The sequence below is a fragment of the Culex pipiens genome, chromosome 2 (assembly GCF_016801865.2).
Source record: "Culex pipiens pallens isolate TS chromosome 2, TS_CPP_V2, whole genome shotgun sequence".
NCBI classification, from domain to species: Eukaryota; Metazoa; Arthropoda; class Insecta; order Diptera; family Culicidae; genus Culex; species Culex pipiens.
This window is the reverse complement of record NC_068938.1, coordinates 67,058,543-67,084,448: the sequence shown is the minus strand read 5'-3', so window position 1 is coordinate 67,084,448 and position 25,906 is coordinate 67,058,543. Positions and strand designations below refer to the sequence as shown.

The following is a 25,906-nucleotide window of genomic DNA, read 5'->3' as shown; positions in this document are numbered from 1 at the left end:
CCAAAGTAAACTCGGCAGTAAACGCACCCGGCACCCGAAAACTCTTTTTATCATTCTTCAAACAAATGACAAACATTTGGAAACACGCTCACTTATCTTCAGCACCTTTCCCGTGCAGGCTTAACTAGCATGTCAAATACCTGGGGTCTCGTTTTATTTCGCTTTTTTTTTTCGTTGAAGCCCCTCGCGTTGAATATGTATGTTTACCAAAGAAATGCACCTCGCTCGTTTGAGAACTCCGAAATCCCCGAAAAAAGGCAGCACCAGCAGCATGTTCCGTCGTCAACCGGCAGCTCATTAAATTTCCGTGCGCGTCTGCCTTATTTGAGGCGATGCCATGCACCGGACTTTCTACGTGTACTCCGAAGCCCGGCCAAACACACACACACACACCGGTTAGTTTTAAATAAATGTCGTTTTTAATGTCCCTCTCGCCGGGCCCCCAAGACGCAGGTTACCCGGCTCCTAAAAATGAACACGGGGGTTGAACTATTTATGCAGCCGCGCGACTTTGGCGGTCCGCTGGAACCTGCCGTTGAGACTTCTTAGGCAGCATACGTAAACACAGAGATCTTACGGCTGTGGCCGCGTGCAGATATTGACTCAAGCCGCGGTGGAGAGTTCACTTATCACACCGTGATTTATAGCAACTGGCGGGCGCGCGGACGATGCGGAGGAGCGGTTTTATTAGATCGGGCAAGTCGTCGTCGCTTCGTGAGGCTAAGCAACATAAAACGGGCTCTTCTGTACGGTGTGTACCAACAACGTGTAATGTGCCGCTGTTTTGCCACCTAAGCAATTAAAGTGGTGTACCCGTTACAGTTCAACGAACAGAGAGGATGATTGAGTTGCTTTGTACACGCGGATTAGTTTTGGGGTGAACTAGAATCAATTTGAGTCCTAAGAGATCAACGAGTTGTCACAGAACTGATCGTACTGATTTTATGAGGCTAGATGGTAGTAAACATCAACTTAGACCGTTTAGACATAAGTCTGTGGTTATTGTTCAAGTATTCTACGGGACTTACCAAACAGCTCATCGGCGTCCACTAGCCGTACTACCAACACCACAACGGTTTGCAGCGCCGGCAGTCCCCAAGCCGCCAGCTGAAACAGCGTGTTGTACGACGATTCCGACTTTTCCGCGTGCGGATCACCGTTCAGCTCGGTGTTCAACAGTCGACGCACGGATTTGCTCCACCGCAAGCAGAGGATCGCCCACCTGAAAAAAATACACAGAAATAACAAGACATAATTAGTTTAGTCGCACAATTGTACTCAAACATCAGCTAAAAGCAGTTGTTCGCTGATAAGATAGCTGCGTCGAAACCGTCTGCGCTTAATTAGGTTCGGCCGAGATAAGTCGATTAGTGATCCGCTTCGAGTGGTGGTAGATTTACGAGCCGCCCCCAACCTGTTTTACAAAGTAGCGGTAACGAAAAAACGCTTCAAATATTTACGTCTCACTCGGAATGCGTCCGTTTCCGATCTTAATAGTTCCTAATTAATTTCATCCATCAACACACGATCCCTGATCGCGCGCGCGCTCTATTTAGGAACCTGCTGATGGCATCCAACTGGGTTCGGCGGCGAACGCGGCTCTAATTTATTGGATAATCTATCGTTTTCATTCTCAGCTCATTTCCGCCTTGTTTTAGTTTAGAATAAAGCAGCCCGCACCCAAGCGATAGCTGAGCGTTCCATACGGACACCTCTTGAATCGGCCGATTAGTCTTAGTCCTCCCCCTGCGAGTCGCGTTGTACTTGTCGGTACTCGGTGGGGGCCTGGCCATAAATCGTTGAGCGATTAAATTAATTTTCTTGCTACGCGCGTAAATCAGTGTCGGACGTGATGATCAAGAACCGGTACACCTCGATCCCACTGGTCCCAGTTTGAAAGGGGGACGTAACTTGTTACCTTCATGAATATGGAGTACGATCAATATCCCGAAATAATGTCCAATCCACGAACGACACCCCGCCACAATCGGTCCAATCTTCACGTCCCATATCAATAACCTAACGGCGTCAATTCGGACTCGGCCCAGCTTTATCAACCCAGCGAGCGCGCAGTCCAATTTGTCATCTTTGACAGCTCTCGAAATGATAAATACCAGGCCGCTCGGAACCACTTGAGACAGGGCCCGGTTGTTGGTGGTGGGACAAACATGTCAGTCATTTTCACCGACGAGCAGCAGCAGCAGCAGCGATATCCGAGAACCCGTTGGCGGCGCGGCTCGTTTCAGCTCATCAAGTCGCTGCTGCTGTCGGAGTGTATCGCCGATATCAGCGATGGAGTGTCAGCCCTGAACAACGGGGAAGATCGATGTTTGGCTAGGGTAGACTCTCACCAGTGAAAAGTTTATACTTCATCGTAAAAGAAATTGTTTCGCGATCATCGTTGAGAATCGTTCGTGAACTTTGTTCACGTGAATAACGAATGATGGTTCACTCAAAAGTGAACTGTTCTCACCCTAAAAAAATCTAATGAGATTATTCAATGATCTTTTTCAATGAAGACCGTGGTGAACTACTCAGCTATAAATTGAGACTTTTGAAGAAAATCGTGTTTTGATTGCCTCGCGATGCGAAACTTTTCCACCTCTGACTGATAGAGTTTAGTAAAGGAGCAATTACAATACCGCAAACAAACTCGCACTTTTTCGTGTTTGAAAGTTTGCCAAACTCGCAAACAAGGCTAAATGTATGCAGGCTGACGTTTATTACAAACAAACAAAGAAGCCAAACCGGCAAACTGTCAAAAAGTGCGGGTTTGTTTGTTTGTCTGCGGTAGTGTAATGGCTCCCTAAAACTACTAGTTTTGAAAGATTTCTGCCACGATCGACTGTCAAGAAACGCCTCATCCACCCCAATCGAGAACTCCCAAACAAGGTGCGTTCCCTCCATATCTGCTAGTTCACATCTAAATTGTCCGCCGCGACCAAATAGGTCGCGCGTTGCCTCACGCACGCAGATCTCCGCTGTAATTAAACCGCTTTGAGGATCGAACAAAAAATTGAGATACTATCCAACTCGGCCTTTCCCATTTCGGAGTGCGCTGAGGCTCGTCCTCCTCCTGATTACGGCGTGTTTTCTCGTGTTTTCTTAATTTACGCGATGATAAATGGGGATCCAAATTGTGTTTGCCTTGTTTTATTCCGTCGAGTTTGGTAGTAAAGGTGTTTCTTGTTTTCAGATACCACTCTCCACCCAAACATCGCTGCGGCTGATTCTCATTCTTTCGCGCAGAGCGCGCACCCCTTTGCGGCTTCCCCGATCACTTCTTCGATGAACCAATCCAGCCGGGAATGTGAAGTGGAAATTACAGATTCCCCCTCAGGTCCGACCTCGTAACCGAACCGCCTTGCTCTTTTCGCTTCTTTTTCGGGAATGAAAAATTAATCATTTATATTTTTGACAACGCTCCGGCCTCCCCGCGTACAACTCGACGAGGCCTTGGCGCGGCCGGCCTCAGATCTTACGCTCAATTTGGAAATCAACGGACCTGTTCGAATGATTTATCATTTCAGCCCCATCTCGCCCCTCGAACACATTCCGTATTGTGTCGATCATTTGGCGTAGTTTAGGGGAATAATGACTTTCCCAATATACAGTTCTATTACAATGGTCTCCTAATCTGAAATAGATCTCCCTCGAGTTCGGCTTTGATCACGAATCAAACCCCCGGCTGTAGATGCTTATCAAAATCCAAATATTTTTCTCACTTCACCGAATCAGATCCGAATCCGAGGTGCGAGAAAAGTCATCTCGGCGGCACCGAAAATGGTCCAGCGTTGATTTTAATCAGGCACAAAGTGGATCACAAAAAAATGATGCAAGGGATTACCCACCGCCGCAGCAGTATGGCCCGGGACACCGTTCCGAAGTTAAACTGCATGCCAAATTGCTAAAATATCAACAAGCGTCAAATATTTTGAAGAGTTGTGTGGTGCTGAATGCTGCTGCAAACTGCTTTTTTTGCACCAAAGCTGATGGTTCGAGGGTGTTGGGATGGACCAGGGTTGACACCATGTAAGGTTTATCAATTGGGTCCTAATAAGCCCTATGTTAATTTTTATGTACGGCGGTAAAAAACACGATTAAAAACCATCTCTGTTTTTTTATATTGATGCAAACAAAAATTATTGACAAGACAACATTTTTTCGATGGATCAACTATGGTCCCTTTAGAACGAGCTGTCAAGTAGGAACTTTTCTGTCAAGAAGGGCCACGGAATTTTAAAAAATTGAATTAAAAATTCATTTTAAATCCTTTGCAGTCATACAAAGGGTCATTGTACTCAGAAAAATAAGCTTTATCGTTGTGAACAAATTTAAGCTTAATTTTAGGACCCGATTGGGTCCTAAAATGAAGCTTTGATTGCTGAAATTATTGTTTACAGCGATAAAGCTTATTTTTCTGAGTACAATGACCCTTTGTACGACCACAAAGAGTTTGAAATTGATTTTTAAATCAATCTGGAAAAAATTAACCTCACGGTCCTTCTTGACAGAAAAGTTCCTACTTGACAGCTCGTTCCAAGGGGACCATAGTTGATCCATCCATAAAATGAAAAAAGTGATCAGAAATGGTTTTTAATCGTGTTTTTTACCGTTGTACATAAAAATTGACATAGGGCTTTAGTACCCAATTGTTGAAAGCTTAAAGAGTTCTCCAAAAAATGAGTTATTTAAATTATTTTATGTCGATTTTCAAAAATGTATTTAAAGGAATCGAAGGCAAAATTTAAAATAAAATTCCTGATTTTAAAAAGGAGTTTGCAATACAAAAAAACTGATTGCATCAATGTATCAACTGTATCAATGATAACATTCGGAATATAATGGGCTGAAATACTGAATTTGACCGATTTTAAATGTTGATCAAGTGTTTACAATTTTAAAATTATCTAATCGAGACAAGAAGCTTCACTAAAGTTTAGTTTTGTATTATTTGAAATCACCGAGATATTTTTTAATTAATTTTTTTTACTTTAGGTAAATCGATAGTGATTTTCACAACCTTGTAAAAACCCGTTTTCAAATGTGTAACATCAGTTGTACACGATAACAGTCGACTTTCAATAATTATCTTTTTCAACAATTTAAAATTGGCGAAAAACAATTGCAAAACAAACTTAAATCTTAGAATAAAAAGCGGGAAATGTTTTCTTTTCTATTTCCATCATCCTTTTCAAGTTCCTCAAAAATCCTTATAATTTTGTTTGAAAATCTCGATTTAGATTTTTTATATACCTTTTTTAAAGATAGTTCGATTCCAAAATTGTTTTATAATTTTGATTGTTTTTTCATGTTAAGGGGATGTAAATTGGCATTTTTGTACTAAACTTTAGGACCGGTATTGTATTTTTTGATGCGTAAATTTTCAGATGCATAATAAAATATGACAAAGTGCTTCCTCAAAAAGTGTTATGGACTTTTAGGTTAAAACATTCGTAAAACATTTTTTTTTGCAATTAAAAAATACTCCATAAAGAAAATGCACTGATGGAAAAATATAGTCTACGTTATATTATTTTCTAAAAATGATCTTTTCTCAGTGTCAGCTAAAAAGTCTTATTTTTCCAACTGACAATATCTTAGTAAGTTTTGGTTGAATTTTAATGATAAATAACAAATGAAACTATGTAGAAATTTATGTTCCATGCATTAAGAATATTCTTAGTGTTTAGCAAGCCTGACATTGAAAAATGTATAAAACAAGTGCTTTTACAATGTGAGTAATGTTATCTAAAGAAAATTTCAGTGTCCCGATTGACTGAAAATGAAAAATAAACGCTGAAAAAAATATTCTTCAAAATCGATTGTACCGTAAACCGGGATGACATTAAAACAATGAGTTGAAGAATTGTTTTGGAAAATGAAAAATACAAATTAAATTTAATCGGATAGTCTGGAATCATACGGAATTTGTTAAAGAATTGTGCAATGTTCTTAAAGAAATAGTTTTCAACAAATTTTGAAAAGTTTTTGAAGTTAGGTAGTCTACTATCAATATGAAAACGTTGATAAATCGGATTTCTATTTGAATACTCTCAAAGAGTCATGCTTTTCTCAATCAAAATGAGTTTGAACCGAAAAATGGATTAAAGAACTATTGAACGATTTTACAATAAGAACAATTAGAATTAATTTCTAAGTTTTAAGTGTTTTTGAAACAAAATTCATAAACATAATCAGATTTTCAATAGAACAAGTGTCTTAGTAATTTGTTTTTTTTATCAATGCTATAAAGTTGGTCTTGGTGGCACAAAGTGCCATTTTTATGAAACAAAAATGAGTTTTGAGACTATCAAAGTCGCCCCGATTTTTAAAATTCATGTCTAATAGTCCTTGAACCTCGGTCAGATATTTCTACCAAAGCGTTTAATTTTTTTTAAATTGTGAAACAAAGACACTACTGTAGTAACAGATGTGTTCAATACATTCTGTTTTTCCTAGTTAAATTGCCAGAAGTTGATTTTGAAGTGGTTAATCTATCAGTTTTCGGTGAGAATCGATTATATGATTTAATGATACATTTCTAATTATGATTTGAAGTCTCACGTGAAACAGTTATCTTTGCTATATTTACATGTTTTTACAATTTTATTAATTTTTCGTCTTTTACTTAGTTAAACTTAATAAATTTCAAACAGCCAGGTTCTGAATAACCTGAATGCAATCAGTGTAAATTTTCAATTTATATTTTAAAATTTAAATATCCAATGCCACCAATTCCTCCCAACTACAACCATGTTCCCTCACCAAGTTCTGCATCTTATTCTCCATCACCTTTAAAAAAAGGTGTTCTTCCTCGCAGTCTTCTTCCTCCCTGCCAGCCTTCGCTTATAATCGCCTCTTGATTACTTCTTTCGTTCTGTCCATTTCTCAATTCCAGCGGTCTCTCCCTCCTGCCGTAAGGTTCCACACGGCATACCTGGCTGCCAGAGCTAACCGCACCAAAGCCACCAACCGCAGGGTTCGCGGTTGGTTTATTTTTATGTTTTCCTTCTCGAATTCGAAGTTCTGGAACTCTGGAAATAATCCCGGTTGTTGATTTTAACACTTTCGACTTGACTTTCCTCCGCGCAGCACAGGGAAATACTGTCAAAAGTGATTACATTCCGAACTGACGATCGCGAACGATCGATTGTTTGGTGGATTCTCAAGGGTCTCTTAACACTGGAACGCCCAACGCATGTCCAACTTACACGGACGCCCAAGCCTCCCAAAAAAGGTGGAACGGTAACTTCAACTCAATGGTTCTCGGGCATAACTCAACCAATCAAGATGATTCTTCTTTTCAGTGATTTGTTAGGATGTCTAGATGATTCTAGAACTTTGCAGAACTTAATTTGATCAAATCTGTAATTTTTGCGACCAAAAAGATCGTTCCACCTTTTTTAAAACGACTGCCTCCGCGGAATTTTTGGCGATTTTTTTTTTACACGCGGAAAAAAAAGTTGGAACGATGTTTATGATCGCAAAAATTACAGATTTGATCAAATTAAGTTCTGCAAAGTTCTAGAATCATCTAGACATCCTAACAAATCACTGAAAAGAAGAATCATCTTGATTGGTTGAGTTATGCCCGAGAACCATTGAGTTGAAGTTACCGTTCCAACTTTTTTGGAGCCTTGGGCGTTGGAATGTTAAGGTGGTACACACACTCGGCGGTCAGATCATTAGTACCGCAAACATACTTGGGATCTCCACTTTCGAATCCACGTAACAACCCAGCGGTGCCCACCTCGTTTTTCTTCTTTTCGTGTGGGTGTCGATGATCGACGTTAACAAGCCCATCGATGCCAAGGCGCAATAACTCTCTTCAAGAGTGGTCCCTCCCTCCCTGATTGGGGGTCCCCCACCCCATCGAAAACGGGATTTTCGAAATGGCTTGTTCAAATTAATTACAACGGCGAGGCCTAGCCTATGCACGAGGAGCTCTCCCCGGGCCACTTCTTCTTGGGATGGACACGCCACGGACAGGGCTCGCCGGTCGTCATTATTCTGGAACTAACAACGGCCATCAACAGGTTACGCCCCTCATCGTGCTCGCCCGGCTCGGTTGATTTCGTTTTGCGCCCGACCTGGACCCCTTCTCGGAGTCACGATCGTCGAGACGGTGAAGATCGCCGCTGTTGGAGCCCCCCGTTCGAACGAAATATAAATTTATAGGAAAATTATTCCTTTCGTGTGTTATCTCGGCTCGTTTTGCACCGCGCGTATTTCCTGGGCCCATCTCCTGCGGGGCGGATCATTGTTTAACTTCGTTCGGTTTTTATTATGTCGAACGACGACTCCGGGCCAAAGATCGTCGCGTTTGTTTTCCCCCCCGTTGTAGCCGATGAATGGGTCGCGTAAAGTTGTCAGAGCGCTGTAGCCATAGTTTGATTTTTCTTCTCTCTTTCTGAATATTCAATGAAACTAGAAAGAGTAGCCATTTCTGATCTGCACTGCTTCCTGACCTTTTCAAGCTATCTCATGCTGGGAATGAAATCTTTGAAATCATCGCATCGTTTCTTAGCATGGTGTCTATTCAATACTTTCTTGATTTAATTTTTTTTAACAATTTTAACCCTTTAACGCACATGTGCTCCATTTTTCCTGAGTTCAAATTGAAATCCCGAAAAATATTATTTATTATGTACTAAATCTCCATGCACATTTTTACTTAAATGTTTATTTACACAGAAAAAAATCATGGTAATATTACATCTGGAAAGGGGTACATCTTTTATGTCAGAAAAAAAGTGTAATTTTACCTCTGAAAATGTGTAATTATCCAGCTTTTCTGTTATAATGTCGCTTTTTCAGTCTAAATTGAGGAAACATTACATCATTAAAAGAGGTAATTTTCAACCTTCAAAAACTACACCTTCCAAATCTACACATTTTTTTACTGAGTATACTAAATCAAAGTTATTTTAATTTGGCTGACTTGACCAAATTAAAATAAACTATGAATGACAAGCAAAAACTTTGTTTGAAAACACTGCTTTGAAAAAAAAATAGTAAAAAATCTACATCAACATCAATCTTCGACTGAAAAAGTGACATTACACCAGAAAAGTGGTAAAATTATACATTTTCAGTAGTAAAATTACACTTTTTTTCTAACATAAAAGATGTACCGCTTCCCATGTGTAATTTTGCCTCAATATAGACTAAAAAGTGATATTACACCAGAAAAGTAATAAAATTACACATTTTTCTGACATAAAAGCCCCTTTCCAGATGTAATATTACCATGATTTTTTATGCTGTGTGGCCTATTATTGGGTCGAGCCTGATTTCAATGTTTTTCGAGGTATGAAAATTGCGATACAAAGCTTATGAATAACATTTTTTTTTTTTTGGTTTTGTTGATTCCAATAAATGTAAGCAATCTTTGAATGGCGAAAAAAATACATCAAATTAAAAAAAAACTTGAATTAATAGATGTATTACCTCATTTATGATGTAATATTACCTCAATTTAGACTGAAAAAGTGGCATTAATCAGGAAAAGAGGTAAATTTGAACATTTTCAGTAATAAAATAACACATTTTTTTGACATAAAAGATGTACTCATTCTCAGATGTAATATTACCACAATGTTTTTTACTGTGCAGCAAGAATAAGTTTTCAAGATATCTTAGGCCATCCACATTTTTTTTCAGACCCCTCCTTCCTCAAAAGTTCTACAAAAAATCAGGAGGCAAACTAATAATTATTGTTACAATTAAAATTAAAAATTAAAACACATATAGAGTTGATTGTAAACTATTTAAAAACAAAACATTGTATAAAGCTTTTGAACTTTTTCAAATTTTGTGTTTTGAGAACGTAGAACGGAAAAAGACATACAATTTTGGGGAAAAGTATACTTTAGAATTCATTGATATAGCTGTAATACTGTGTAAGCATTTCGACGTCGTCGTGCTATCTTGTCGCACCCGCCATTTCGACGTTCCGAGAAAAACGCGTTTTAATGTTTGACCTTGAATAAACAAAAACGAGAGCACGCAATGTAAACAATAACAAACACGTGTTGTTTGGTTGACCATTATGTACATTGCCCCGAAGTTTGGTTGTTTTTGGTTGCCGGAGTCCCGAGTTATAATTACAAATGTTTACGGTAGTCTCACTTGTACGTGCGTCAAACGCATCCTGACCTGAAATCCCATTGGCCAATTGTCGCACTTACCTAAATTTTCAGGGGTGACAAGATAGCACGACAAGATTGAAACTTCTTTCATATGAAAAGTGACAAAAATCCGCGGAGCTTTTTTGGTTTTTATTGAATATCTCAGGATTGAAATCGAATTTTGGGGATCTGTGAAGGTCAAAAGATGAGGCATTGTGAGCTGCACAAAATGGCGTTCTTAACTCAATTTGGTCCAAAATGCACGTACGACAAGTTAGCACGATGGCGACGATTTGTTAAAATCTTGTGCTTCAAAATAGAAAATAAGTCTTGAAACTCAGTTTAACTGCTAGATTCAAATGTTGCTTACGGCGAATTATAAAGAAACAAAGGGGGAAACATAACAAACTACATAAACGTATGCAATGAAATTATTTAACATGTTATTTTTTTATCACATAACATCGACGAACTCAACCGACAGCGTGCCTTATTATCAACGATAACAAAGAAAGGGCTGATTTTATCACTGCTAGCGAGAAAAAAAGGACGCCAAAAATTACGATCATGCAAAACGGGATCACAAATGAAACAAAAGAAAACACAAAAATTAAACCACGCGCTTACACAGAACTGAAAATTGTAGGGGAACAGCATCTAATCCCAGCGTGTCTCTAATGTTGCCATATCAGCATTTTGGCATTCAATTACAGCTCATTAAAAGCGTTTTCAACTGAAATCGAGTGATAAATAGGTCAACAAGAAGTAAGCAAGCAAGTTTCTATCAAAAGTTTTGCAAAATTAGTTGTTTAAATAGTGAAAAACAGCAAATTGGATGGAGTTCGGAGCAAGTGCTTAACCTGCCAAACATACGAGAATTTGCCCTACCAGCTGTCTTATTTATTTTTCTAATTTATTTGTCTCGAAAAAAAAACTTGCTACGGTACTGTAAATCGGAATGTGAAATAATATTTTTTGCTCCCTGGTTTTTTGGGCCGATTTTGAAGGGACTCTCTACTCGACCGGCGGACTCGACACCATGTCCCATCCCATTTGATTGTGCATATTTTATTGCAGTACACCCGGCCAGAGCCAGCAAGTCGCCCAACTGCGGAACGAAAAAAAAACAAGCTTCGTTCTGCGCACAGACCCCTGGCCGCGTGCAAAGCCCCCGAGGAAAGAAATGGACACATCTCAAGAATCACGGACAACAACAACAACGGGACAGCATCAGACACAGAGAGAGATAGAAAGAAAAAAACACAGTTCGACCCAGTAATAACACGTTGTTGTATTTCGATTCCGAGTCCAACTTTTTGCCTCTGTCTTCTTGTTCCTTTCCTTAAGTCACTGTTTTTTTTCAGGGTCCTCATTTTCTCTCTCGTGGTGCTGTCGTGGCCTCTTGTTAACCCACGTTGGCCTTCCAATTTTCTTAGACACGATCCGGCGGCGTTTCCGACAAAACAGATACCCGAGGGCCGCACCAATACTAACGAGAGAGGGCCCATGTGTTTGCCCAGCGACTGCGGGTTCGTCGCTTAGAATTTTCGAAGCGAGGTTCGCTTGTTTGCTTGTCCATAATTAGGAATGATAGATTAGGATGAGGAGAAATTTGTTTGTTTTTCGGTGCCAAACGGCGGAACCGAAGAAACTTCCTGCGGCGGCGACGGTGGCGGCTCCAGCAAGGTCGTTTTCGTCATCCTTTTTTTACATTTTTTTTTTTTTTCAAAAAAAGTTTGTCGGGAAATGACAAAGTTCCGCATCCTCTTTTGACAGGATTTGGACTTTTGTGTGTGACGGCCGTCACAAACGTTTGCCGACAATTCAAACGATTTGTAAATTTGACATTGTCACGTTTGTGTTGTCCTATGGGGGCGGCAACATGTTTGGGATTAGCCATTGTTGGAATTCGACGTGCTCGGGGTTTAAAATGGAAACGTGATATAAACGATTTAGGGAAAAGGTAGTCCCTGACAAAATATAAGTTGATAGATACCCATTTTTGGGAAAATATCCATAAAATCTTTAAATAGCATTAAAAAAGAAAAAAATCCAGTTGTAAAAATTAAACAAAAAACTTATTTTCAAACAAAAATAAGTCTTGGAAAAACAATGAAAAAATCTTGTAAACTTTATTATTGACGAAAAAAAAACAAAGAGGGTTGCCAAGTTGTAATTTCAATTATTTTATTCAGGTTCCTAAGGCCTGTTTTTGTGTAACATGGATTTTAAACAAGCTATAACTGAAAATTGCATGAAATATCAACTTTTTCTACACCACTGGATCCGTTATTTAATAAACTTTTAGATGGAATATTATTAGAAAGAGAGAAAAACCTCTACTCTAAGGAAAAAGGTATCAATATCATATTTTCAATTATTTACGATTTAAAATAGTAAACTTAACTATTTTTACGAATTGTTTGCCAAATTGAAGAATGGAACTAATTTTAGAGAAATATTGCCATGCGACGTATTAATTCAATTCAATTCAATTTATTTTATTAGTAAATAATCAATTAACAATTCCGTATTTCTTATAACCTAATAGTGTTTTGGAGTTCCTTTCAACTATGATTTGAACTATAATTCATTTTGATGTAATTGGATATTCTAACAATGGATTTGGCAAGAGAAGGAAAAATTAAAAAAAAAAGCCTTCTAGATTTACTAAGGAAAAGGATAGAAATAGAAAAGCTTAAAACTAAATCACAGTATGTTTTGTCTATTGACGTCGAAAAACTTCGCTGCACAAGGCAGCTTATCCGTTGTAGATGTACTTCATCATCAGCTCACTGAGAGCCTGGAATTGTTCTGCCTTGTTCCGGCAGGCACGGAAGCGCGTGAGCATCTCTCCAGCAAGAGCGAAAAACTCGGGAAGCGTGAAGAGGTCATCACCGGTAACATCAGCTTGTCCCGGTGAAGTACCGCTCCTAGAAGCGGCTACTCTAGCGTACGAACCTCCCCAACCGGGAGGGAACGCTGGGTTGGTCGATGGAACCGCTCCGCCGCCAGCTGCTGCAGCGTTCGAGCTCGAAGTCTTCGGAGGTTGGCGGGACGCTGGCGCTTTCTTCTTCTTGTCCTGCTCCTCAAGGTACTTTTTCCGCGCGGCACAGCCACGGAGATTCGCCGTGTGGTTTCCACCACAGTTCGCACACTTGACGCGCGCTTTGTGCTGCTGGGCGTTTTCCCCCAGCTGGTCTTTCCGCGGAAGATTGCACCTTTCGGTGAAGTGGGTCTCACCGCACTTTACGCACCGGGGTGGAAGATTGCAATTTCTGGAACCGTGTCCGAATTTCTGACAGCGGTGGCATTGGGCTGCGTCGGCCGGATTCTTCGTATAGAATCGCCACGTCACAAAGAAGCCGTCCAGTGCTTTGATCCGCCGTAGGTCCTGGATTTTGACGGACCCGCGATCGAAGTACAGGAGGTACAAGGTGTACGTACCTGTCACCGTAGTCGATTTTGAGAGCACCTTTATCTCTCGAGGCTTTACCTTGACGCCCGTCAGGTGTTCTTCCAGGTCGGAGATCGGGCGGTCCGGATATCCCTGAAGGACGATCTTCACTGGGACCTTCTCTGCAGGGTCAAATGTAAAGAATTTGAAGTTTCGCAACTTCAACTTCTTCACCACCAAGTCGAAATGCAGCTTCTTGTGGGTAATCACTTGCACAGAAGTTTTGCTTATTTTGAGATAATATTGGAGTCCCTCAAGCAACTCGTCAACATCGTCAGCCAACGTATCCAAAACAAAAATTGGAGGTGGTCATCGTTCCTTCGGAGAGTTACCGTTTTTCTGCTTTCCTTGCTTGCGCGCAAGTTCATCATCGTCATCGTCGTCGTCAGCATTGCTGCTGTCACTGTCGGTGTTGTTTTCATCTCCACTCAGCATCTCAAATTCGTTGCTGGTGGGAACGTTGGAAGTGGTTGTTGTCGTAGTGCTGGTGGACTGCTGCTGCTGCTGCTGGCCGGAAGTGCTTCCGGATGCCCGGGTTGATTGTCTCGTCCGTACTGGGGACTCACGTGGACGGTATGACACGTGTCAAAATGAAGGATCGGTGACGTCACCGGGCACGCTCCCGTGCGCGATGGCGGTCGATGCGGCGTTGGTATGTTTACCTTTCTGCACTCTGCCGGTAGATGAACTTCGCGGGTTTTTCGAGGCCGCACTCGAACTGCCTCGGCCACGGCCGGCCCTTGGCATGCTGGAGGAGCAAACTCGCGGGTAATCACAGTTAAATACGGCGTAAAAATCGAAAAGTTTGAAGAGCTCCGAACACTTGACTGTTGCTGGCTGGTGTTGCCAGTCCCGATGTGCGACGTATTAAATTTCATGATATTTTACTAGAAATCGATGTTTAACCAATTCAACCTTATTCCGCATTTTTTATGCAAACCATGTCATGCGACGTGTCAAAATTCTTCAAAACATCTCTACAATACATTTCTTGATAAAATTGAACAGATTTGGTGGTACCGGTTCAAAAAACCAGTATCGATTTGCAATTATTCCGGGTTTTGAGCAAAAACCATGACACGCAACTCGTCAAAACTTCTTTAAAACTCTCTACATTTGTAAATTGTACCAAAAATGTAAAATATCTTCAAAAAATCACTACAATCTATTCTTGATCAAATTAAAACGAGTTTGTTTGTACCAGTTATTGCTCTATTTAAATTTTTATATACAACGGTAAAAAACACAATTAAAATCATTTCTGCCTTTTTTTCATTTTAATGCAAAAAAAATTACAAGACAATTTTTTCGATGAATCAACTATGGTCCAACTATGGAACGAGCTGTCAAGAAGGGCCGCAAAGTAATTTGTTTTATATTGATTTAAAAATCAATTTTAAATCTTTTGCGGCCGTAAAAAAGGTCATTGTACTCAGAAAAATAAGTTTTATCGTTGTGAACAATAATATCACAAATTTAAGCTTAACTTTAGAACCCAATTGGTACCGGTTTGTACCAATTCCGGATTTGTACCACATGTCATATGATATATCAAAATTCTTCAAAGAATATCTAAAATCTATTTTTGATAAAAATAAACAGATTCGATTGTACCGGTTCAAATTGCCAGTACCGGTTTGCACCGATTCCGGTTTTTTTTTAATCATAACCATGTCATCAAAAATCTTTTTAAAAAAAATTAACCGATTTGTTTGTACCGATTCAATTGGGTACTAAAGATTTATGTACAACGGTAAAAAATACGATCAAAAACCATATCTGATCACTTTTTCCCATTTTACGCAATTTTTTTTTTTTTGACAAGACAAAATTGGTCCCCTTGGAACGAGCTGTCAAGTAGGAGCTTTTCTGTCAAGAAGGACCGCGAGCATAATTTTTCAAAATTGATTTAAAAATCCATTTTAAACTCTTTGTGGTCGTACAAAGGGTCATTGTACTCAGAAAAATAAGCTTTATCGCTGTAAACAATAATATCAGCAATCTAAGCTTCATTTTAGGACCCAATTTGCCGGTACTGGTTTGCACCAATTGGGTCCTAAAATGAAGCTTAAATTTGTGATATTATTGTTCAAAACGATAACGCTCATTTTTCTGAGTACAAGAACCCTTTTTCACATCACGGTCCTTCTTGACAGCTCATTCCAAGGGGACCATAGTTGATCCATCGGAAAAATCTTGTTGTCTTAATTTCTTGTTTTTTTTTGCATTAAAATGAAAAAAAGTGATCAGAGATGGTTTTTAATCATGTTTTATACCATTGTACAATACAATTGACATAGGGCTTTAGGACTCTATTCCGGGTTTGTGCATCTGACATGTCAAAATTGTTCAAATAATCTCTTCAACCTATCCCAGATAAAATTAAACCGAATCGGTTGTACCGGTTCTAATCACCGGTAAGTATCAATTCAAGGGTTTAACTAAAATTAATGTATTTTTTTATAATTGAATGCCATAATTTCATTTTGATTTTTTTTTTTTGCGGTGCTGTCCTTAATTTTTTATTTAAATTTTGATGTTTCTTAAAACCAAAACTTCTTTGTCCCTTGATTTTTAAGGGCCAATTTTAAAGCGAGAGGTGACAATCACTTTGAAAAATATATGCAACGTCCTAAGGGGCCATAATAACGTAAAATTTGATACCAGAGTTAAATTTTGAAAAAAAGATTTTTCGGAAAATGTTAAAAACGCAGATTAAATTAGCAATCGAAAATGACAGTTCTTATTTGATTAACTAAAACTTTTCAAGTTATAGGCAACTTCAGGTTAAAGCTTGAAATTTAAGAGCGAGTTTTTCACCGATGTGAAACAGGTCGTATCGAGGTGCTCCGATTTGGATGAAACTTTCAGAGTTTGTTTGTCTATACATGAGATGAACTCATGCCAAATATGAGCCCTCTACGACAAAAGGAAGTGGGGTAAAACGGGCTTCGATGTTTGAGGTAAGTTAGAAGTATTGGAGTTGTAATATTGCTTTAAAAAAATAATTAAATAAAACATTTTTGAAAAAAGAAATAGATCTTATTTCTCGATTAAATTTTCAAAAGGTCCTATATGCATAGGAAACCCATGAGGGATAGGTTGTTTTGAAAATTTAATCTAGATTTACCCTATGCTCAATACGTCAAATGCTGTATCAAGTAGGCGAAAACTTGTTTTACCCCTAATCTGACAATATGCTAAATAATATTTTAATCAATTCTAAATGGCATTTTTTACAATCAAAGTCAAAATTACAACACCTCAATCTAATGTAAATTTTTTTGAGGATTCCGAATATGTCAAAATTGAGACCAAAAAGTGCCGCTATGGAGGCCTACAGGGCAAAAACTAACGTTGTAAAATATTTGTTCTAGAAAAATCGTAAAACAATGGGAAAAACTGCGATTGGCCAAAAAGTTAATACCGTAGGCTTATAGTCCATGAAATTCGCTAACTTTTGACCTATGGGAGTATGGGTGTTGGAGGCTGTTGGCAAAAGTTATTAAAGTTTTAAAAAAATCCATTTTTAACAGTAATTTGCAAAAACTATGAAAAAAAGTCAAACCAATCCTGGATATCTATAGCACATTTTGAAGGGCTTCAAAAGACCATTCGAATGCATCTAAGAGAGTTGTAATTGATGAAGTTTTACGGAAATGCGAGCAATTTTAAGATTTTTCATGTTTTTTGGACCTCAATTTCGAAGCCTGTTAAACCCCACTTCCCTTTGTCGTAGAGGGCTCATATTTGGCATGAGTTCATCTCATGTATAGACAAACAAACCCTGAAAGTTTCATCCAAATCGGAGCACCTCGATACGACCTCTAGAACAAACCGAGCAGAATCTACAAATACTGCCTCTTAAATAAATCATGATTGAGAAAAATATTATTTCAGTAATAACAGTTCAGTAAATAACAAAACTAATATATAAAATGAGATTGTATGGTAAAATTTGCTAGTTTGAACAATGTTGATTGCAAAAAATAAAATAAAAAAAAATATTTTTAGTGGTTAAAATACAAAATATTACACAAATTAAGCATATTCTCGAAACCTTCACATTTTTGTTCAGTAGAGATAAACTTTTTAAAAGAACTAAATTGTACGATTCTGTGAACTCTTCTCCTTACTTTATCTGGCAACCCTGGCAAATCTCAGCTCCCTCACAATTCTATTTATGCTATTGCTCCCTCGCGTAATTGTACACTTCCTGATAAACATTGATTGCGGGTGCGGGGGTGGGCAAAAGATTGTATTCTCAAATTACAAACCCCCTCATCGCTCCCCCCAAAGACCCCAATTTCGACCCATAGGAGCATAGTTAGTTTATGCTCTCCATTGGGGCAGATTGATCGCGCCGAGGCTAGACCAAGCAAACAATACAAAAGAGAGTCTCATTAGAGGGGGAGGCAGCCGCCGGAACGGGGATCGAAGATAACTACTTTATCCAAAATTCATCGGCAGAACTTATGCGCGGCAGATCTTCGTAGCTCGGGTGGTTGAGGGGGATTGGGGGGGAAGATGATGATGATGGGAAGGGATCGCCGAATTGGGGATCCTCTCTGATGGGTTGTTTGCGCGCGGCTTGGCGCGGAAATTAGGAAACAAGCCAAGAAATGATCAAGAAAAACAAAAATAAACTATACCATCAGGCCACGCGTGATTACACCCGAGGAGGGTAACGAGCGCCGCGCAATTGTTTGTACTCTAGTTACGCGCGGTCCTCCTCCGCACACCCGCTCCCACGTGGAATGCCCAACTTTATGGGAAACGTGCAACTATCGAAAATATCGAGCTTTCGTGTGGTATGAGAAAACAAGCTCTTCGAAATTAAGGAGATAATTTGTTGAAATAGCAATCCAATTTGGGGATCTTTCAGGCAGCTTAATGGGAATTCAACGTATGTACGCGCGCTTCAATTGCAATCCCCGGCGGCCACAGAGGCAGCAGCAGCAACAGCAATTGTCGAAAGTTCAAGAGCTCCAAATTATTTCCGGAATCAGTGTGTCGGGCTGCGCCGTTTTGGTGCCGGACCAGTGGCGCAGACCCAACGCAACACGGCGAAAGATGCCACTTTGGCGTTCGTAAAGGTCTTCCATTGGGGCTTGTTGGATCTTTCTCTGCTGGATGACTGCTGGTCGATGAACATCTCAGTCTCAGTCTCTTTTTTCTGTAGGGTAGTCTGACAACTGCTGAACGTTGCGTTCCTGACCAGACGGTCAAACATGTCCCACTTGGTCCACAAAATCTTTAATGATATCCAGAAATGGTTATGTTATAACCCAATATTGGAATATAAAAATAATTTTATGAAAAAAAACCCAATATTGGAACTTGTACCCTTAAATCTAACTGACCAACGAAATGAACTCTTGGTATGACTAAAGGGGCAACCATGTCTCAAATATCCAACTTCAAACCTCATCAACGTAGAAAAAATGTTGTTGATCAAATGGTCAAAAAAGTCTAACGACAACAACATACTATAAAGCTCCATTTTACCCCACCAGCCCCAAACCCAACGAATGTACAGATCTTTCACCACAAATTGGTGTACTGAATTGAGTTTGAAATGAAACTGTACAAGATCCATCCAATTGCCGAGAGAGAGACGCAGAGGCCATACCTGCGCGCGAAACAACCGGTCGATGAGGTGGCCAAGTTAGCGGCGATGGCCGCGCCACAATGGATCAATGCGGCCAATACGCCGAGAGGAGAGATGGATCACCGTGCATCGGAGAAAGAGCCAGCGAACGGACCCCGAAGTCATTATGAAAACAACCACAATAATTGCCAACTCGTTAAGTAGATGAGCAGCCAACGAAAGAAGCTACTCAGAGGCCGCGGCGCGATACATCAACCCTCTTTCACTCTGCACTGCACAAGTGAAGGAACTCCGCAGAGGACGCGCGGAAGGTCGAGGTGACGACGGTCGGTACGTATGTAACCGCGAGGTACCCCCCTTCTGGGTCTTGCCAAAACCCAAATCAATCTGTGTGTACTGTTGAGTAGATGGATGGACGCGGGACCTGAGCTATGTGCAACCCGGGCTTGATGGGGGCTGCTAGTTGGACCTTGTTGTACGAGCTGTCTCTGCGGGGAGAAATGTGCAGCGTAGCTCTCTAATGATGGTACGATGAAAGACCCCGGAGAGCTAGGCCTAACTAAGGCAATCAATAACTTTCGTTCAGCAGACCCAGCAGTGTGCGCGCCTGACGGATTGGGGTCCCGGTGACCTACGGGTTCACCGTTGGGTACTCTAGTGATCTACATGGGATTAGACGGTTGCCGAAGGGCTGTACTTGAGGTTTACTTGAGCATAAGCTTTGAATAGGGTAATTTATAGTTTCTATGAGTGAACTATGTTGATCGTTAGTTGCTAAAAGTTGATGGGTTGGCAGCCTTCATACAAAACTGAAGTAATTTAAAGGAAAATGTAACTCAGCCTGCTTACAATCACTTAGCTTAGAATATTTAATTGAGTAAAGTAAAACAGATAAGTTACTTATAAACGTACGCAACTTACGACCGTCTTCTACAATCAACATAGAAAACTTACTGGGCTGATATGCGTTGCTATGCAGTTGTTTGTTTACAATTGATATGGAAACGTCAACTTACCGTAGATTTTGGAATTTTCCAAACTAGAGCCTATAGAGCTTTACGACGTTTCGCGTACGCACACTAGCGCAACATTTGATTTTGCTGGCCGGATAAAATTTAACCTCACTTTTTTTCGTCTACGTACACACAATACATACGCATGTAGATAACTCTCCAATCGAACTGTCAAATCGGGGTTCCAATCGAGCAACAAGATCATGTAAGAACATGGTCGGAATCAATTTAAAATAATTTTGGCAAAAAACGAGACTTATAACAATCACAAGTATTGTAAAACTGTGGTTGATAATAATCTGGTAGTTTTTGTTGTGTTTGTGCTTGTTCGGTACAAGAAAAGTGCTAGAACCAAAGAAAAACAACAAGTTTTTCAACCTTAAATTTGAATGACTTTGGGTGTTTGAAATTTCTTCCAGAACATTTCATTTCCCTATGTACGTCCCATAGGGCAATTTTGTAAATAAAGTGATTGTAGATAGCCCATTATTCTCCAATTCCGTAATCCCCTTCCATAAAAGCCTAATACCGCTAGGTCGCTAATAAGCGATCGTGTTTGAATGAGGCTGGATAATCTGGAGTGTTCCTTGAAATTTACTAAAACCAAGTACACCAACGAAAAGATCAACTTTTTGTGAACATTTCTGTTTTATTTCACTTTTACTTAAAGTTATTCTATTAACTTTACAAGCATTTAGAAAATATATTTCCCGAATGTATTCTAATCAGACGATAATGCTTTGGGCAACGCCCATTTTTCTATTTCCAGTCGAGTTCTTTTTTCTTCCAGCGCTCTTTTGGGTCTGCTTAGTGCTGCCAATTGTGATGAAATTTTAAGCGAACACTCACGAAAAGTAGCATTTATACAGAAAGTTTCCTGGCATCACTGGCTCACTCGAACAAGCGCTGCTGGTGGTGTTGAAGGCCACCCTTTGTTCTTTATTTGCCTTCGCTTCTCGCTCGTTTTCTTCAGCCTTCGATTGGAATGGGTCGTCAAAAGTCAAACGTCAAAAGACTTGGCGCGTTTGTTTTTTGCTAATTATTTACATGTTTCGGGATTATTTTTCAAGTGAGTGACTAACTAATGTTCAAAAGAACATGTTGCCGGTAGTTGGAAGCAATTTCATATCTTAAGCGCTTTGAAAATGTTAGCGCAAGTGAAAAGATATTGATGGCGACTTTTATTAAGCAGTTAACCTCTGACCTTGCGTGTGGATGTGTGTGCCACCAAAATGATGAGAAATGGTCTCGCAAAATAGAAATTATGATCAAAAGAACATTAAATTTGATCTTTTTGGCCAGTAAGTGGCATACATTTGCGTGCTTACTCGAGGCGGTGCTGTTGCTGGTAAGTTTTTAGCCTAAATAGAATTTTTGGAGCTGTAAACGAGCATGAAACTCTCCATATGAGGAAGATAAGTGTTTTATTAGAAAGGATATATTTCCTCAAAATGCAAAGCAAACCTTGAGTTTTGTAATGACATCCAACGCTTGATGTTATTATTTTGTAAAAAAAAACATGCATTTCTGAAGAGAACCAAGGTTTGTTTACATGTGTAAGAAAACGGATCCTAATTTGTGGAATTCAAAGGTCAATATTTTTATTAAAAAAAACATGAAGTCGGTTTATACTTCAATCGAAAAATTGCAAGAAAAGCATTCGAATGAATGTAAAAGAAAATCGAGGCTCGAGTAAAAATTTTCAGTGAGGTCAGTCATACAAGCTCATGGAAAAACTACATGTTGGGTTATTAAATACTACACCGTCATAATAATTTGCTACACAGCAAAAAAAAGTTAAATTTTGGAATGTTGAAAATTTGGTAGGTTGAATACACAGTTCAACAAAAAATCAAATGTTTCTTGTCTCTGAGACGAGAACATGTGTTCCTAGTAGAATTTTGCCTGCTGAATCCAAATCCGGATCCAGAATTGCTCCAAATGGTCCCAATTTTGAGATACCCCCGTTTGAAATGTTAGTTTAGGCCAAAATTAGCTACTTTGTCGACTATTTTACAAAAGAACTATTGAATAAACAAATTAACCAATACATGTATCTTAAAGTTCACGTTCTCCCCTTTCTGAAACACCCCTGGTTTTTAAAATTTGATTGTTTCTACGCATATTTATAGCCATTTTAAAACTAGAATTTGACTTGCATGCAAGTTGGAAAAACTTGAATGAGAACCAACTGAAAATATAATTTTAAAATGGCTATAAATATGCGTAGAAAAAATCAAATTTTTAAAACCAGGGGTGTTTCAGAAAGGGGAAAACGTGAACTTTATGATACATTTATTGGTTTATTTGTTTATTCAATAGTTCTTTTGTAAAATAGTCGAAAAAGTAGCTAATTTTGGCCTAAACTAACATTTCAAACGGGTGTATCTCAAAATTGGGACCATTTGGAGCAATTCTGGACCCGGATTTGGATTCAGCAGGCAAAATTATACTAGGAACACATATACTCGTCTCAGAGACAAAATCTTGTTGGACTGTGATATTTATTACCTCTTTTTTAGCAATATTACACAGTCAGTTTTTTCTGCCGAACTTCGGCAGGATTCTACCGAAATCAGAACAACTGAGCGCTCGGCAGACTGTTCGGCAAAAAATTAAGCTGCCGAGCGCTCGGCATTTTAATTTTGACAGCGGTTTTTTGTGTGCCGAAAATCTCGGTATTTCCAAAAACACTTTTTACCGAAATTCTTGGCAGATTTCAGTCAATTTAGAATCAGCTAATGAAAAAAAAACATTTAATTTGTTTTGTCAACTTAAACATTACCGTTTATTTAAACTACAACTTGACCATAAAAGATACTGAAAACTTTAAATTTACTTCTTGCTCAAGAAGACATCGTCATTTGTTCTTGGATGAAAAGCTTCCCATAAATTTGTTCCGCATCAGGCTTTTCCTTAACGGTAGCTTGTGGTCGTTGTATCGATTGTGGAGCCCTGTTTTGTTGGAGATAAAATTGAAATTGGCTAATGTTAGTTTCTAGAAAATATAAAGAATACTTACCACTTCTCATTTCTGCACGTACAACTTGCCCTGGCACAACTTTATAACAAAATAAACATGGCTGCTTCTGATTTTAACCGAGCAGCTCGGCACTTTAATATGATTTGACAGATACTTCTGCCGAACTCGGAAGATTTTGATGGGTGTACCCCATTTGGCATAATGGACATTTGGCATAACGGGTTTTCAAGAAGGACGTTTGGCATAATGGACGTTTGGCATAATTGGTCCAAGACATCAGGGACGTTTGGCATAATGGACATTTGGCATAACGGACGTTTGGCATAACTTGTTCAAAAACCATCAAGGACGTTTGGCATAATGGACATTTGGCATAATGGACGTTTGGCATAACTCGTTCAAAAACCATCTAGGACGTTTGGTATAATGGACGTTGGGCATAATTATTACTAGATTTTATTTTTGTTTAATTTTATAAGTATTTCTCATTTGTTTATTTACCTTTTTATATAACTTTAAGAGATTATTATTATTTTTTTTCGAAAAATTAGGTATCTCTATATTTTTTCCCCAATAGTAAATTGTTTCCTTTTTGAATAATTCACAATAAATCTTTTTAATGAAATTTTGATATTTTTATTGAAAATTTAGTTTAAAGAAGGAAATATCTCTTGTTAGCTTTACATTTTTCCCCTTTCAATATAATTAGCAATAATATTTTTTGAATAAAATTTTCCCTTCTTTTATATGAAATTCAACTTAAAGATGAAAAAACCTCTTCAAATCTTCGACAATTGAGCTGTTATAATGCAATTTTCCCTTCTTTTGATCATAATTTAACTTGAAGAAGGAAAAATCTCTAAATAAATCCACATTTTTCCCTTCTTTTTTCGAATTCAATCTAAAAAAAACACCCAGAACTGGACAGCACTCGTCCGACACGAGAGTAGTGGTAAGATTTACAGATACAGAGAACATAGTTCTAGATGACCGAGAGAATTATGCCCTCGAGTCCATTTCAAGAAAAAGTTCATCCTTCAAAACAAAAAGTGTTGTCTACGGGAATTGAACCAGGGACCTTTAATAGAATAACTCAATAACTAAACTGCCTTGGCCACAACAGCTTGGTGGCACAAGAGTAGTCAGATATCGATGTGTGACCCATGTTGAAGATTTACTGTTTTAATTAATTAATGAAATTAATTGTTTTGCAGATTTCGATTTTACTTTTCTTGAAATATTTTGCAATTTACTTTTTTATGAAATTTTCCCATATTTTTTATATACAACTTAAGAAGGGAAATTCTATTATAGATGTTATAGATGTAATTTTTGCACATTTTTTCTCTGTTGCTTTTTTTACAATAAAGTTGTTTATGCAATTTTCCCTTCTTGTATTTATTTAAAAATAATCTTAAAGAAGGACAATTGTTCAAAAAAAATTGCTAATTAAATTGATTTTTTGAATAGAGGTAGGTGAAAAACATAAAAATAATGCGATTGTCAAACATTTGAAGAGTGGCAGAATGTGTATCATTAAAGAGACTTTTCCTTATATAAGTTGAATTTTTTATAAAAGAAGGGAAAATTTCATAAACAAACTCAATTGTCAAATATTCAAAACGTATTTTTTTAGAGATTTTCCCTTCTTAAAGTTTAATTTGAATTAAAAATAAAAGAAGGGAAAATTTCTTAACAACTCATTTGCCAAATATTTAAAGAAAGAAAAATGTACATCCCTTATTAAGGTTGAATATTAAAGAAGGGAAAATTGCATAAAAAACCATAATTGCAAAATATTGAAAAAACCAAACACTGCACATCTTTTGAGAGATTTTACCTTCTTTTAGGTTAAAAATAAAAGAAGAGAAAATTGCTTTTAAAAATATTAATTGCATTTCTTTAAAGAACAGCAAAATGTACATACTTTCCTCAGGTTGCATCCAAAAAAGAGGGAAAAGGTAAAATAGTGTAAAATCTTTATTGCAAAATATTTAAAGACTGGCAAAACTTACATCTCTTTGTTAGTTGAATTTAAAATAAAAGAAAGAAAAATTTAATACAAAAAATTAGCTGCAAAGTATTTCAAAAGGAGAAAAAACTTAATTTTATAAAGATACTTTCTAATTTTTTTTTTAAATAGTTTTATGAAAAAATGCATTATAAAGCTTTATTTAGAAATATTCCAAAAAAGGGGAAAAATTACGTCTATTGAAAAAAATAGATACTTGATTTCTTGAAGAAAAAAATCATCTTTTAAAGTAAAATTATCTGTTTACAAAATAGGAAAAAAGCTATAAGTTATTATTCTTTACAAAAAATAAATACTAATTTAACAAACAAAAAAAACTAGCAATAATTATGCCAAACGACCATTATGCCAAATGTCCATTATGCCAAACGTCCTTGATGGTTTTTGAACGAGTTATGCCAAACGTCCATTATGCCAAATGTCCATTATGCCAAACGTCCCTGATGTCTTGGACCAATTATGCCAAACGTCCATTATGCCAAACGTCCTTCTTGAAAACCCGTTATGCCAAATGTCCATTATGCCAAATGGGGTACACCCATTTTGATGGTACCGAGGTGCTCGGCACACTTTTAAACCGAAACTCGGCATTTTAATTTGAATTAACTGAGTGCTCGGCATAATCTGACAGAAATTGTCATTTTCTTCCGAGACTTCGGCAGAATATTGTTTTGCCG

General features: G+C 38.3%; 1 protein-coding gene across 1 annotated transcript in view; it reads right to left on the bottom strand.

Moving 5' to 3' along the window:
* The window catches only part of LOC120414097 (frizzled-4), an 82,188-nt gene that overhangs the window by 35,189 nt on the left and 21,093 nt on the right, over positions 1-25,906 (bottom strand). Inside the window, exon 2 of the mRNA XM_039575120.2 lies at positions 1,029-1,222. Within this exon, the coding sequence (XP_039431054.1) occupies positions 1,029-1,222 (194 nt within the window). The remainder of the gene's footprint in view (positions 1-1,028; positions 1,223-25,906) is intronic.